This window comes from Aphelocoma coerulescens, chromosome 8 (genome assembly GCF_041296385.1).
Source record: "Aphelocoma coerulescens isolate FSJ_1873_10779 chromosome 8, UR_Acoe_1.0, whole genome shotgun sequence".
NCBI lineage: Eukaryota > Metazoa > Chordata > Aves > Passeriformes > Corvidae > Aphelocoma > Aphelocoma coerulescens.
In genome coordinates, this window is record NC_091022.1 from 20901218 (window position 1) to 20917778 (window position 16561).

General features: G+C 36.3%; 1 protein-coding gene across 2 annotated transcripts in view; it reads left to right on the forward strand.

The window, feature by feature from the left end:
* The window catches only part of ADGRL4 (adhesion G protein-coupled receptor L4), a 73503-nt gene that overhangs the window by 38824 nt on the left and 18118 nt on the right, over positions 1–16561 (forward strand). For both annotated transcript variants that reach the window (XM_069023052.1, XM_069023051.1), the window contains 10 exons: positions 5025–5180; positions 5686–5756; positions 7428–7595; positions 7680–7863; positions 10108–10224; positions 11317–11510; positions 12774–12941; positions 14454–14657; positions 15659–15879; positions 15974–16040. In XM_069023052.1, the coding sequence (XP_068879153.1) occupies positions 5025–5180; positions 5686–5756; positions 7428–7595; positions 7680–7863; positions 10108–10224; positions 11317–11510; positions 12774–12941; positions 14454–14657; positions 15659–15879; positions 15974–16040 (1550 nt within the window). The remainder of the gene's footprint in view (positions 1–5024; positions 5181–5685; positions 5757–7427; positions 7596–7679; positions 7864–10107; positions 10225–11316; positions 11511–12773; positions 12942–14453; positions 14658–15658; positions 15880–15973; positions 16041–16561) is intronic.

The window sequence follows — 16561 nt, forward strand, 5'->3', positions numbered from 1 at the left end:
ATGAATCATTCTTAAATTAGCTGGGATGGAGACAGTTAGCACATTGAGCTGTAAATATTCGCACCATTTCTGCTCCAGGTTTTGATTTTTACGTTATGATATTTCCTCAGCTTCAGAAGTTTGTCTTCAAAGTTATTTCTCTGACTGGTTTTGTGTCACTTTAACTTCTTATCATTAGCTTGATAATTTCTCTTTTTTTCCCTCTTTACTGGGCATATTGATCTTTTTTTATCCTCTACTAGGGTTTAGTTTAGTACTTCTTCTTTTTGAAAATCCACATGGAGGAGCGAAGAGCTTTCAAAACTCACACTGAAATAAAAAAATTACCTGTGGGCACCTTTTCTCATTAAACAAGTGTACCAATTACTTTACCAAGATGTGAGTCCTAAAGACAACCTTTTGATCCACAATTAATTTTTGGCTTTATCCATCAGGGAAACCATAATAGGGTATTTTGTACCCAATGATCTGCTGCTGCGGGTAGCAGATATGACTTGCACAAAAGCAGCCGAGAGTTGTGTATTCAGGCTGACAGCTGAAGCAAATGCCAACATTTCATCGTAAATACAGTGCAAGTTATTCAGTACAAATCACAGAACAGAACTACCAGGTACCCATCCTAAACAAGTTTATAGGGCCCCACAATATATTTTCAGACTCTGCAAAGTCTTAAATCTTCTTTTTAATGTATGTATCTATGTACATGGCAGGAACTTTAAAAAAACAATGTTTGAATTTTGGAGAGTATGCCATTATGAGCCCTCTTTGTTTACTCCCTCAAACCTATCTGGATTTTCCAGTAGTGCAAGTTTGGTACACAACTCTGTGTGTGTGAGTCCCTTTCAAAGTCCATGCACATACATGCATGTTCTCTTTTTGGAAACTACAGTAAGCTCCCAAGTAAAAAGTGATAATGTTCCTCAAGGCAGTAGATTAAAAGAAAGCTTGGGACAATGGCTTTGAGAAAGGTTGGTTCACCCTTAATCCAGTCAGAATGTTGAGTTTTGAGTTGAGGGTCAAAAGTATTTCACACATGTTATCAGGTAGAATTGGTGAAGAAATGACAAAGAAACATGCAGACAGAGAAGGAACTGGAGGGAAGGAAGGGGAAAAGAGGAGAATAGAAGAATAAAGGAAATGGAGAAGAAAAAATAGGAATGTAGAAATGTTACATTTCTGAAGACATTTTTCTGCTGTCCTGAAAGTGAGTTATTAAAATCTATTGTTTGATTTGTGTAAAAGCCATACTTTTCCCTAGACTTCACATTTTATTGAATGTTCAGCTGCAGACAAAAAAGTGAAATATAAATCTACTTTTTTCACCCCAGTCAACAGAGTAAAAACATGAAAATGGCCATCTGTGAAATGAAAGTGACATCCACGCCACTCTGCCTTTTCTGGGAACATGCTATTAGTTCTCTTCAGGTATTTCTGAGAGCACTGGGAAGGCACCCATTCTCCATCTCATCCTTTGCTGTGACAAGGGAGCTGTACAGTGGATGGAATCTGGCATTGGGCCACATTGCTAACTTTTCTTTTACCTTTGCCATTCATAGCTTTTTACATTTCTACTTTGTGTGTGCTGCTGCCTTCCACAGTATGGAGACACGGGGAGGGAACATCTAGTCCTTTGCAATTGGACTTTTCAATCACTTGCAAGCTACTAATAAGCAGAAGGTATAATGTAGACATCAAGCTGTCTTGACTGGCTGGTGAAGAATCAAAGCGATGTAGGTACAATCCTGTAATTGGCAAGACTGAACATAATAACTGTTCTCAGTACTTTTAATTTAATTGGAATTTCCTTGCCTGCTGCAGTAAATGAGGAGTGACAAAGCACAGAAATAAAATAAAAGGTTATAAATCTATTTTCACACTAGCCTAAGTGGTGTTGTACATACTATTTTTCTGATCGCACCTTTTATAAAAGCATCAAAGTTCAGCTCCAGGATTTGTTTTGGATATTTACTGAAGGGCCAGAGATTTTTTTACAGAGCTATGGCAAATGCTCATCTGTTTAAAAAGCTGCTGTTCCTCAACCTTTGCTCGGGAATGCTGTCTGTGAAGACTGCTCACACAGGCCTTGGCACCCCACTCCTGTTCCCACAGCACACTGAGGAGAGTTTGGGACCTCACCCCAAAGCTCCACTAAAATTGGATTGCTGAAAGCACTAGCAAGCTGTTGTCCATGTGTGGTCCAACAATTGCATATTTGGTTAAAAAGGCATAACTACAAAATATAAAGAAACAAAAGCCTACAGCTACTGCACACAGCATTTCAAAGCAGGAACTTAAAAGCTGCATTCTTGCAACTGTCACAAACTGTTGGCTGCCCCTGAAAATCTCATTGATTTAAAAGGGAGAGGAAGCTGATTAGTACCTTGCAAGATCAGGCATATTGCCTTTTAATTTTGTTATCCAGGAGTTGTTTTTTTTCTTCTGGAAACAGTAAATTAAATAGGCGTGATATGGACTCATTCCATATGGACAACTCAACTGCAGAAAATCTATTTGCATATACTCAACAGGGTGTCTCTATCAGACTTTAAATAGCAGTTTGGCTGCCAGAGATGTGCCAAAATACTTGAATTTCTGCTGTTGTTTTGGATAATCCTGTCTTCTCATTAAAATCTCCATTACACTTAATATCTGATATAATTACAAAAGGAATTTGCATGACTGCCCAATAATCACAAATGAATGATTTACTGATCTAAAAGTCTATGATAAGAAAAATGGCATTACAGTTTTGAAATACTTGTATCAGTAAACCATATGGAAACCTGATACCTAGTAACAGTATTCTGAAAAGCATTCAAATATTATTTTTTTTGCTTATAGGTTATTGTAAGTTTTGGCAAAGACTGTTGTCAGTTGCTGGTGTTTTAGCACTCCATTACACGATGAATGGCTTGTTCAGATGTACATGTCTTCCATGTAGTTGACAAGGCCAAAGAAATCTTTGGTCTAAGGGTGATGTGTTTTCTTGTTAGACAAACTGGCTTTGTCATGATTTTCACCCTTGCCACTTCAATTCATTCAAAGTCTCTCTCTCTCTTACACAGAGTCAAACAACAAGGCACTGACAGACACCCACTTGTTTCAAACAGCTTTATAATTTACTGATGTGAGAGGTTATTTAAATGCCAAGAGTAAGAACTTTAGCCTTATTTCTTTAAATGACAGCATTTAATTATGAGGTATCCTGTGTGCAGCACTACATCACACTATTTTCCTTCCCTTTTGCCAGGTTGGTTCATGTATAAGGTAGTTAGGTCCGTGACTATGAATACTGAGGTCACAGAAACCATACAAATACCGATAATGCAGAACTCAGTTCCTTAAAGAGAAACATTTAGGTCATTAAATATGGAAATAAACTATTGCCCTAATGCAGACAATCATAATTTAACCTTCTGCTTTAAACTTCCATGCTGGCACCAAGCCATTCAAACACATTGCCTTCTTGGTGGCTCTTCCTGCAGAAGAGTGGTGGTTGTGCTGGGGAAGGCAAATGCACCTCCAGCCCCACATCTCCTTCCTGCCTGTGTAGGAGTCTGAACAGCTTTTCCGTGGGAGCTTCTGAACCTCAGGCTTAAAACACAGCCTATCAGAGCTGATGGCTCATTGAGAAAAATAGATATATGAGTGAGGTGGGACTTCAGCCTTGAATCCCAGGGAGACCTCTGTCCAAATAGACACATGGCCCCCCAGGTATCCTTCAGGTATTTTTTTGAGTTCCCTCAATATATCCATATGCATGCAGTATATCTTTCCATTTTTTAATAATAACCTTATTTCACAGGCATTATTGCTCCTTTTTGTGGTCCTTTTTTTGAAAAGCACCAAGATTCTTGTATCAAAAGCAGAGTGCAAAACTAGTTCCTATATGCTAATAGTGTATTTCCAGCCACCCCGTATCTGCTTTCTGTTTGTTCTTAACACCCATCTGGCTGAGAGGAGGCTTCCTATCAATTCAGATAGCTCTTCTCGTCCACTGATCAATTAATCACTGCTTTTTTCCACCAATTTCCTTCCAAAATTAAGCATCATACCAGTTCTTGACAGGAGCTGTCATCCTCTCTCCTCCATTCCCTCTGCTATCTTTCCTTTCCTTCAGTTTGGTTCTCAGGCTGTTACTTTAAACCTGCTCATGTACCACTTCATTTTTCAGATATACCTGTCCCAAAGCTGTTCACTTTTTTCTCCTTTCCAGCACTTCACAGTCCATTACTTCATTCTCCAGAATTATTTGGTATAGTTCCCAGTTTGCTTTCTCCACTGAGTTATTTGATCTTTATCCTTAGCCAACCAAATAATGCAAAATAATCTGTACTTTAGCCAGGGAGTTAGTACCCAGCTCTCCTAAATTAATCAATTCATGGATTCCCTTACTGGAACTCATTGGTTTTACTTTTGGACTGTGCCCCACCCAGTTACTGAACTTGTCTACCTAATGGCAATTTATTTAGAAGCACAAAAGACATTTTAGGCAAATGTAATTTAAATGTGGATTAAAAAAAAAAGGATATGCCGAGCACTTTAAAGGGCACAGAGTTTAATTCTTAGATTAACAAGATGGACAGAGTGAGTCTTGCAGCATCTTTTTTAAAGCTGCAATTTAAAAGACAAGTCTGCAGGTTGTTTTTTTCTTTTTCTAACTGAGCTGCGAAAATCTATTTAGTCTAATCTCTGAAAAATGGATTTCAGATGATTTGCATCATGCCAACCATTTTGTTATGATAGAATTAATATGGTTTTAAAACACAAGCAATGTAGTATTATATAGTAATAAAAGTGGTGGTATAAAAATATGATCAATTATGATTTAGCCTTCTAATCCCTAAGTATTATAATTGGCAGGGGTTTTGCCATTAAGATTGCAGGTTTATTTTTTGCTTTTTTTTATTATATGAAATTTTATTATGAAACTGCTTGTAGTGTGTGGGGCTATTATCAACAAAGCAGCAAGGTGTTAGTCTGTAAATACTTAATAAAAATTCAATTTCTCACAATATTTGCAGATGTAGATGAGTGCAGCAATGAAGGAACTCTTGCCTGTGGAGATCATGCAAAATGTGAAAACGTGGATGGAGGCTTTAACTGCTCCTGTAAGGAAGGTTATCAACCATCCACAGGAAAATTGCAGTTTAAGCCAAATGATGGCACTTCCTGCCAAGGTACATGATATTATAAAGGTTTATGTGTTATTATAGAGATACATCTTCTGAGAAACCCACCAGTGCCAATTTATCTTCAGTTAGAATAATCAGCAAGACATGAGAAAGAGGCAAGGCTGTGGCATCTACAATTCCTGAGAATAGAATAATTTTGTAAATATATTTTTGCTAAACAGTGTGATGAAATCCATTTGAAATAATGGTTACCCCCTCATAGTTGTCAGATCTGTTCTCCTCTCTGTAAATTCAAGCTGTCTCTACTCCACCTGTGGAAGTCCCATAAAAGGGACCAAGCTCTCCACCTGAATAAAACAGCTCATTCAATGCTATAACTTTGACCAAGATAAAGCCTTTGAAGTTTGAGAATGGTGTGCTGTGATTTATGCACATAAATTCAGAATGCTGGGGGTTTGGAGAATGACCTAGACAAGAGATTTTGCTATTAGTATATATTGAATATTGATTGAACTGCAATGTAGAATTAGTTTCCTTTTTATTTCTACAGAAAATCCAAAGGCCAAGTGCGAGTTATTCAGAGACTGTATAGCTGAACATATTAATAGAACTTTAGCCAGAGTAAGTAACATTGGTTTGTAGATTAATTTTCAAACCCTTTAATTGTTTCTGTTTGAAACTGCTATTTCAATTATAATAGTTCTTAAACAGCTTTTAACAAAGGCTTGAAGCATACAATTGAACTTAAGCATGTTTACAGAAGTCTTTTTAATAATTTCAAATTATTTGAACTGGATTGTATGTTCTAATCATGATAATAACTTGCTGGGAATATACGTGTTCTCTTTCCAGCAAAGTGAGTCATGATGCATGAAAAATTCAGAAGTGTGGTAATCACTCAGATGTTTCTGTAATTTCTGGAGTTACACACTGCTGCATTTACTGATGTGCAATTATTTGCTTGTTCAGAAGGAAAGGCAGCAAGATAGCTTACAAAAGTAATGTCAACAAGTGACTAAATAGAAAACGGAGCCATAACATCTTGGTACGCTGGTTTATTTACTCCTCAAAGGAGAGTGTGTAAAGTGATACAGGATTTATAGAAACAAATACTCTGGACTCCATTTTTTTTCACCAGAAACAGAGATTCCTGAAGAAAATTACAAATATGTTAATGAATGCACTATTCATTATTCTACAGCTACGGTGTTGTCTAATTTTAAAGGATAAATGAAGCACAAGCATAAATAAATTAAAAACAATTGTATATGTTTGCATCTGATATTAAGCAGTTTGATTGTTACTAGATTCAAAATTTAAAGAATCCTATTAACCTAGTGTTATATATACATTGTGTTAACATACTTTTTATGTTTACCTGCAATGCAATACATTATATCAAATATAATACCTGCTTATCACACTTAGGTGAAAATGTTACAGTAGAATCTTAGAGTGAGATTTTTTAAAATATGTACTCAAACTAAAATTAAAGAGTCAAAATACTTTCATGTAAATAACTGTCAGATTTTTAGCCTGTTTTCCAGTTCTATTCAGTTGCAGTCAAAGACAAAGTAAGCCCCATAAAAGCTGTTCAACAGTAGAGAGTAGAGATCATACAAAATCAAATGTTGGGTGTTTTCTTAATTAGATTTCAATACTGTGAAGTAAGAATTCTTTTCTTATTCAGCCATGAGACTGAAATGTGGAAGCTCAATCTTCATGTCAGCCTCTCCTGCCTATATTTTTAAACTAGCTGTTTTATGTAAGTGCATTTAGCAGTTTATAAGCTGAAGCACTGAAGGAGAAATAGGCAGTACAGTTCACTCAACTACATGCTTTATAATTTGCATTTGAGAAAAAACAACTTAAAAATATACAAATACTTCCCATCTGTTCCCACCTCTTCAGATAAAATTTAAAAGAGAAGTCAATAGATTAATACAGAAGCAGAATAATCATATCACTGAAACTTAATTAGTTTTGTGGAATATTTACTAGTTCACTTTGGATCATCAGGATAAATAAAACTGAGCTGCTGTAGGGAAAAAATGCATAATGATAGCACATGACATCTTTTAATTATGGTTGCTTGTTAAGGTTATACTAGACATGTTTAACATCAATACTTTATAGGTTAACCAGTTGATTGAGTAGGGGTGTTTATGCACAAGTGTCTTATAAACCAGTATGTTAATTAGCAGAAATCTGTGGTTTGTATTGGATTGATTTTCACCTGCAGAAATATGTGTTTACTTGTTTCATTAAGATATGAGTTCTGGCATTTTTCAGATTAGTCATTTAAAAACACCTCTGGAGAAGTTGCAAGAAATTAATAAAAATACTTTGGGGCCACTTTTACCTGTAGAAGTTGTTTCATATGTTGAAGCACTGTCCTATTCATCGTGGAACACCATGAGTGACTCTGACAATGAAGCCCTTCAAAACACCACCATTAATGTGAGTGGATCAAGCCTTGGAGGTGTTTACCCTTATTCCAAAGATAGCATATGACTCTTCTCAAGCACGTGCTTTTACTTACAGGTCTTGGTCAACACTGTGAACAATTTTTTACAAAAAGACAAAATTACAGTCTGGGAAGCTTTACCTGTAGATAACCAAAGGCAGAGCCTGACTAAGCTGCTGCACACTGCAGAGCAGGCGACACTTGTCATGTCACACAGCTTCAAAAAGACAACCCAGCTGGATGCTAATGCAAGTGACATAGGTAAGATAAAGAAAATTAATCTAAGATATACTTTAGATGTGGATTAAACTGAGGAATTTTTCAGCACAATTATGAAGATTAGAAATGGTGTTATGTGAAAGACACAGGTGTTAATTTGTATGATTTTCATAACTAACACCTGACTTTCAGTGTAGGTATCATAATTTTCAGAGACTAAACACTTGAGTCTAGAGCACAAAAATAAATTGAAAGTCTGTGGGAACTTGTTTTCAGATTCTCTTTAAATCTCTCAGTATGGCCATACTTACACAATCTGGATTCATTTTATAAGCACAAAATTATCCTATTCATCTTATGTGCATAAAAAACACCAGTGGAACAAAATATGGACTTGCTCTCTGCAGATTTTTTTTTATCTCTTTTAGATTCAGTGAAGTTATTATAAATGAACTTGGAATAAGAATTGTTCCTAGTGAATTCTGTCTTGAGTGGCTTTAACTCAACAGGAATTTCTCATTTTAAGAGGAATTCCCCAGGAGGACAATTGGTTAGTCTCAACTGTCCCATTTTGCTCTCCTACCTTCTCCCTGTGTCCTGGTGTCTTCCCACCAATACCTGCTGATTTTACTGTGGTAATAACAGTTTTACCATTCCTTCACTGAGAGTAGGGTAAGGCTAACACCAGCCACTTTTGAAAATCCCAATAAAGCATGGCTGATTCCTTTGTCAATGGCCACCCTTTCATCTTTATTTTTCTGAATGTCCCCAGACTGCATGTGATCTGATTTCTTATTTTAGATTTAGTACAGTCAGTATTGCTCACTGGCTTGCTGTTTCATATGATGACTTGATGTGAAAGATTCCTACTGTGATCTCAAGGCAGGTCAAACTTCCTGTACTTCTCCCACCTTTCCTAAAGTAAATTAGACAGAGTGACGGAAAAGTAGGGAGGGATTTGTTCTGTGACCTAGACTCTGTAGGATCATTTACATTATTGCAGAGCACCTCTGGGTCTGCAGCAGGTCCAGAGCAGTGCCAGGTGCTGTCTGTAAAGCCCTTGTGCCCCATTCCCCATACCTCCCTTGTTTGAAAGCAGAGGCTCTCATGGCCACAGAGCTGAGGCCATGAAAGTCAAGAAAAGAGGATTTGGGTTCAGTCTCCAGTGGAACTGCAGATATCAGTCACCAAGGTGACAGAAAAAGCTGATAAAGAGAACAGAGAGGAATTCCCATGTTGAAAGGTTAATGATTATATTCCTTGGTTTTGTTCTAAAATGGTAAACTGTACGAGCTCATTTCCAGATTGGACCCAAACACTAAAATTTTTTATTATTGTTTCTCAGCATGAATAAATTTTTCACAGGTCTCACATGTGCCACACACAACTATTTTGGGACAAGACCTACAACATCATCCCTCTCTCTCTACTGCTTCTTTTGGTGCAAGCTCTTGAACTATGAGCTTTTCAGAACTCTAGCCAAAGAAAACTATTTCTTATGCCCTGACAAATATTTTCTGACAGCTGGTCTACTGAATAGCTTATATTATTTTTGTGTGCTGTGCTATAAGCAATGCAGATGGTCTAGCTTAGTGATATTCCTCCATCAGTCTAGTTTTACATTTGTTTGCTCTTGTTTTGTTTTGTTTTTTTTTAAAAAAAAGCCTGATTGACTTATTTTTGTTCCCATCCTGGGTGATTGAAACTCAGCACCGTAATGAAGCAAGTAAAGAGCTCAATAGACTCTAATGTAGTTTTTGTCCTAAGGGGTGATGCTTGTTTGTTTGCTTTTTGACAAGACACATCATTAGTTCATAGTGCAATGTGTATTTGGTAGTGTGGATAGATAACCATAAAATATATATTTCTAAAATTGGCTTTTATCAAATGTTACTATTCAGTGGAGAATTTTATGCTTTCCTTTTTATAATTGTGATTTGTTGCTCCTTTCAGAAATACATTTTTAATAAAGCAATAGCTCTTCCCAAAGTAAACTACATTGTTTTTCCCAGTACCTAATTTAAGGCAAGGTAAATAAGAGACTATATTTTTCATGGAAAGAGTAGAAAGTATGAAAGCAAAATGTATGCATGAAAATAGCAAAACATAGACATTTAAACAAACATGTTATATTAATGACATCTTTCTTGAAATATTTTGCCTGATGATAGAGTCTTAAAACTCACAGTAATTATGCAATCCAGTAGCACATTTATTAACCCCACTCTAAATTGTAGTAGGCCATAATGGAGTTGTGATTTGTACAGTATTTTTCTTCTTTTACAGCACTCAAGGTCTTTGCTTTTGATTCACACCACATGAAACACATCCACCCTCATGTATACACAGGGGGAGATTACATAAAGATCTCTCCAAAGAAGAGAAGGGAACCTCATCCAAATGGTAAGAAACAAAGGCTGGAGAGTAGGTGGGTTAATAAACACCTTGGATAGACTTGTACCCACTAGAACACAGCTAAATGTCACATTCATCAAGGCTGAATTCCACACTAACTACAAAGGATCAAGGTATTTTATCACCCTTTCCCCTTTATTGTCCCAAGACTAATATTTGTAACATATCCAGCAGCACAGTGAGTATCCAATGAGTTTTCACATTGGATATTGGTACCACAGACCTGAGCTTTAGCCTTTTCTAAGACACAGGTCTGCTTTATGACTTTGGACTGGCCCTTTCAACCTTTAGTGCTACTTCAAAAACTGGTGCATCTTTTCCATTCAGAGAGTAGCTCACTGGGGCAAGAACATGAAATCTTTAGTACCAAATCTTTAGTGCCAAAACCAGGACCCAGATGTACCTGAGAGTGCTACAGAAAGGACTAAAACTACTGTCATCACTAAGTATAAACACATGTGTATAAACAGCTCTGGAATTAAACCACATAATTTAATAAACATGGAAAAGATTTTTTAAATCCTCACCTTCCATCTAGTCTGTATCTCACCACCTATCAGTATCTAAAAATTTGGTTTATTTGGTACCAGGGAGAAAGTCACTATATTTTTTAAGATCAGCACTGAATCCTAAAATACCTTTTTCTTTTTCCCTACTTGTATTCTATCCTGGGTCTGCTGTAATGGAAATCAAAGCAAGCCAGGTACTTCAGAAAGGCCCAGTATTTACTTCAGGTCTGACACATTTTACTTTATAAGACTTGACACCATGTCTGTAACCAGTTGCAGAACAGCAGCAAGCATATATTGTTCTAGGAAAAATATATATGTAAATATCTAATTAATATTGCCAGTGCGAACCCACATTTTTATTTCTAATTCCAATTACATTATTTTAAATAAAGCTATCTTTCATTGACTCTAAAACATTTTTTATAAGTATTCACAAAGACTCCATCTGTTTTGCATATTTTATACAATAGCAGCAATAATGTCTATTGTTTATTGTTTCCTTAATGTCTTCAATTTTGTTCCTCTATAAAACCCCCAAACTCCTAACCATGGCCTGTTTGATTGATAGGCACTGTTGCAGTTGTCTTTCTGCGGTACAGCAATATCGGTTCTCTTCTTTCATCGCCTCAAAACCGCTCCTCCAAAGATCCTTCAGAGCAGAGGCAGACAGTAAGCTCAGCAGTTATAGCTGTTGCAATTAGCTCAAATCCACCTACACTTTATGAGCTTGAGAAAATAACATTTACCCTAAAGTATGCCAAGGTAAGGGGGTTTTTTATTATCAGCTTCAAGTAAAACAAAACCTTAGCTAATCATTTTATGTGATGTAAGCATACCTGCAGCATATGATAAACTAAGACATAATTCTGTTGTTTGCTGATGTGAGGTTACCATTTATTACTCTAATAAGATTAATCTCAAATGTGACATCCTAAGTGCAACATACTAAATATGATACAGAGGAAAATTGCTGTGGGATAAAACAAGGGCAATAATGCCGTCTTTGCTGGGTTGTAGCATGGATAAAATGTAGATGCCTGAACCAGAGCATATTACAGGATCTTGATTGTTTTGTACTTAGGTGGGGATTTTTCTGGAAGTTTATCAGACAGTTAAGCATGCATACTAAAAAAAAGGGAAGAAATGCTTCAAGGTTAATGTGAAAAGGTGACCTGGAATTAGGGGATAATAGCAGAACCTATAGTTTTGAAGCTTTGTTATTTCTGAAATCTGAACACATTTATTTAAAACTGAGGTTTACTTCCAGCAAACACAGATTTTTGCTGGCTTCACTCATATGTAGACAATCACCTTACTTGGCACAAAGAATCATCAGAAACACAACAAGAAAGCAGCTCTGTAGAGAGGTGAGCAACGGGACAAGGTTCTAACCTGGGTTACATAGCTTTTAAATTTGTTACTTCCTTTCTGAGTTAGAAATCACCTTTATATAAATTTCCATATATTTAAAAAGCCTATAGTACAGTGGAGACTTAATCTTTGACTAGATTTAGTAAGCACTAACTGTACTAAATAATACTAACAGTCTTACTCTTCACTGTTGTGTAGCAGGTGATATAGCAGGTGTGATATGACCTTGGCTTTATCCCAGATTGCTTTGTAAAATGCACAGAATAAGTCTCAGTTCTTGAACTGCTCATTTGGAATGGATAAGCAATGTGGCTGTAACCTTGGAGTCCAGTCCATGTTCAGCAGGTGCAAGTGTATATATAACAATGTTTTCAATAGGTAAAAATTCCAACATCTTTGCAAGTGCCAAAAGGGTTCAGTAATCTGATTAGACTACATGTTTGGTGGGGTTTTAGCTGTGTGGATAAATTGCTTCCATCCTCAGCCATGTTTTAATTGCTTGGAAAAGGCCTTGCAGAATGTGTTTTTCATTTCTCAACCTTCCAAAGATAACAAGCAATTTTTAATGAATTGCGCAGTCTAGCGTAAGAAAGGTCTCTTGATGGGAAATATCCTGCCTTTTGCCACCAGTAAAACATCTTGTTTCTGTTCCAGACTGCAGATAAAGACATTAAATGTGCATTTTGGAACTACTCAGACACAATGAATGGCAACTGGGCTACAGAAGGCTGTGAGCTGACACATTCCAACTCCACTCATATCTCATGCAAATGTAATCATCTGACTCATTTTGCTGTTTTGATGTCCTCAGGTGGCTCTGTTGTAAGTGCTATTTTAATTTAGTGTTTTACCTGATACTTTCTTCTGTTTTCATTCCTTATGTTCCTATTTTAGTGCCATCTACACGCTTACCCCCCTTTAGGTTGTCCTGGTTTTGTTCAGCAAACACACAATTTATTGTGCACAAAGCAAACAAAATTCCTCCCATATGTGTTTGAATTTCCTTATGTCCTTTCTGCAGTATTACAGAGCAGTGATGCAGCAAAGTATCTTGTTCCAAAAACACAGTCTGTTGTGCTTATTTTTGGAGCATTGCTTTTCATTTTAAATCTCACTTTAAGACTGCTGTGGGATTTATCTGCCATTCATTGGTGGTCAGTAAACATATGGCCCTGAATTTCTGTCTCACAATACTTTGCCACCCATTTGTCTAACCTTGGCATCTAAAAATCTGCTTTAAATTCTCTCTGGAGAGTTTGCAGCAGCATAATCAATCTGAAGTTTATGACTATTAAACATGGACACTCACGACCAGCACAAAATTGGGAGAATGGCCATTCAATTTATGTCCTTCTTATATTAAGAAGTCCCATAGATTTCCAGAGTCTCAGTGGGGATCTGCAGGAGCTCAGGTCCTGCCTCAGGAGGCAGCTTTATAAGGTATCAGAACTGACAGCAAGCAGAATATTAGCATGAATATACTGTATTGAGACAGTTCTCTCACACTGTGAATTTCATGCTGATAGAGGCTGTTTCCTGGTTGCTAAATAGCATCCTAAGTCTTCAGTTCAAATTTAAAACCTTTGCAGGTACTTATATAGTTATTTTGAAAAGAAAGGCTGGGAGATGAATAATCTCTTATCCTTTATTTAGTAAAAAAATACTTAGATACATTTTATGGTCAGCTGAATACTATCCTTTTGCTGATGTACAGTCATCTATTTCAGAGTTACTTTGTTCAAATAGCAAACAGCAAAAGAAATTGTATTCTTATACAGAAAATATTCACATCCGGTATTGAAATATCTTGTGTTTCTTTGAAGAAAGTTCATGTTACATATCTGGAATAGCATTTGCTTGAAGTGATTGTTATTTCAGAGTCTTGTTTTGATCATGTTGCAAATTCAGTAAGACAGTTATTCAGTTTGCTTATCTAAGTCACTGCTGTGATAAGTCCTTTTATATTAGAAAATGTTCATGTCATATTAATATATGTCCTACTGCCAGTGTATTTGTCATTCACTAAAATAATCTGATTTTGAAAATCTCATTAGGAGATACTGATGTTAATAAAAAGTTTTGTTAAGAAATATCAGAAAATGCAAGAGCAGGAATATATAGAGTTTATTACTAATTTCCCCTAGAATTATATCTGTCTCACAAAAACCCAATACTTTTTAGATTATCCAAAGTGTACATTTCTAGTGAAACTCTACAAACATTTTTGATTAATATTTTGTCTAAAAGAAGAAAAGAGCTGTATTATAGAATGAGGTTTTTCTTGAGAAGGTACAAAGCTGTTCTTTTAAATACTATATTATAATTTTCCCCCAGGGTGTTACAAATTATAGCATTCTTACAAGAATCACTCAGCTAGGAATAATTATTTCGTTGATTTGCCTCTCCATGTGCATTTTCACATTCTGGTTCTTCAGTGAAATTCAAAGCACTAGAACAACAATTCACAAAAACCTCTGCTGCAGCCTTTTCCTGGCGGAACTTATTTTTCTGATTGGAATTAATATGAACAATAATAAGGTGGGTAGCTTTCACTTGTGTCTTGATTTTGTATTGCAAAGTAAATATGCAGTGTAAGATATGATTTTCCTTCTACCCCCCACATTTCCTACCTACAACAGTGACCCTGACTTCCCAGTACAGTTACAGGAAATACAAAATGGTCATCTAAAGAAGCAGGGCCTTCGTCTGAGCTGCTGTGTATTGACTTTGCTCCATGGGTTTCATTTAAAATTTGTCACCTTTACCGAGACTGTGATCCCAATGTGTTTAGCATTTTCACTTCTCAAATCCCCTAGGAAGCTGTACAAAGCCACATTGGTGGCTCACAGGGTAACAGTTTTCCCTAAAATCCAGGCCAGAGCTGCTATCTCAAGCTGACATCTGAGACGCTGAGCTGCTAGCTGGAGGACCACATTGCTTCCTGTATGTGAGGTCTTCACCTGTCCCTTTTGCTTTTCAGAAAGCTAGGCTTGCGAATTTTGCATCTCAGATTAGTTTTAGGAAATAAAACTATGTATAAATTATCAAAATAGCCTACTATAATAGCTGAATAGGATTTAAAATCACTTGAAAAAATATGAGCTGCTCTCCCTGAGGTAGCACTCCAGTACTGACAGATTGAAAAATATCATTTTGCAAACACTTTGTATAACAAAAGCTATTTCAAAAATGATTCCTCATGATGCCTAATTACAATGTTATCAAAAACATAAATATGTAGATCAAGCATGTAGACTACTCAGCTATAATAGGACCAACTTTGTCAAACCATTTTTACAGTTTTTCTGGGAAGACACACACCAATTTTAAAAGTTGAATGTAGTCTATTTTACCATTTGCTACAGAAAACACTAATGAACGAATGTGCAAATGGGTGTTGTTAACTAACATTACAGCTAGGCTGAATCACCACTTTAGAGTCACTCAGTTGCTGTGCATGTACTGTTATATTATAATATATATAGACTAAGGCCTATTAATAGAATTATGACTCTTGCTTTCTCTGCTTGAATTTCTAGCTCTTCTGTTCAATTACTGCTGGACTACTCCATTATTTCCTTCTAGCTGCTTTTGCATGGATGTGCATTGAAGGTATTCACCTCTACCTTATAGTTGTGGGAGTCATCTACAACAAGGGTTTCTTGCACAAGAATTTCTATGTCTTTGGCTATGTCAGCCCAGCTGTGGTCGTTGGAATCTCTGCTGCACTGGGATACAAGTACTATGGCACCACAGAAGTGTAAGTCACTATTTCTGTGTCCAAATCATAGTACAGAAGGAGACAGTAATTGAAAAAGCACATTTCAAGGCATTTTCTGCTGTTTAATTTTCAGATGTTGGCTCAGCACTAAGAATAACTTTATATGGAGTTTTATAGGACCAGCATGTCTAATAATTCTTGTAAGTATAATTTTAATTTTTTATTGTAGTACATAAAGCCAATAATAAAAGGTGTTTAATAATCACCCACCCACTGCCAGCATAGCTGTGAGTGCTAATTATAGGGCAGAATCGACTAATTTAGACCTTTTTATAGTACCTCTAAATTATTTATATGCTGTACATCTAAATACTTTACTAGTCTGAAAAATGAATGTTTGACAAAAAAGTTCAATATAATATCAGAGGGGTTTTTTTCTTACTCTCCTTCTTTTATCCCAATGGTTTGAGAAATTCTGTGAAGCATTTCTGGTTTTTACAAAGCATCTCTGTATGTCACTGGCATCTCAGCATGGCTCAGCAGGAGGTGTACACAGACACCATCCCAGCAGACAGATAATCTGGTTTTTCAAATGTTGTGTGACTTAATCTCTTATCAGTGATCGGTCATCTTTGTAAGATTAGACTGTCATCTTTGTGGTTTTATCATTCGCATGTACCCTGTCATCATCAAAGCCATTTTAAACTAAATTGCGACGTCA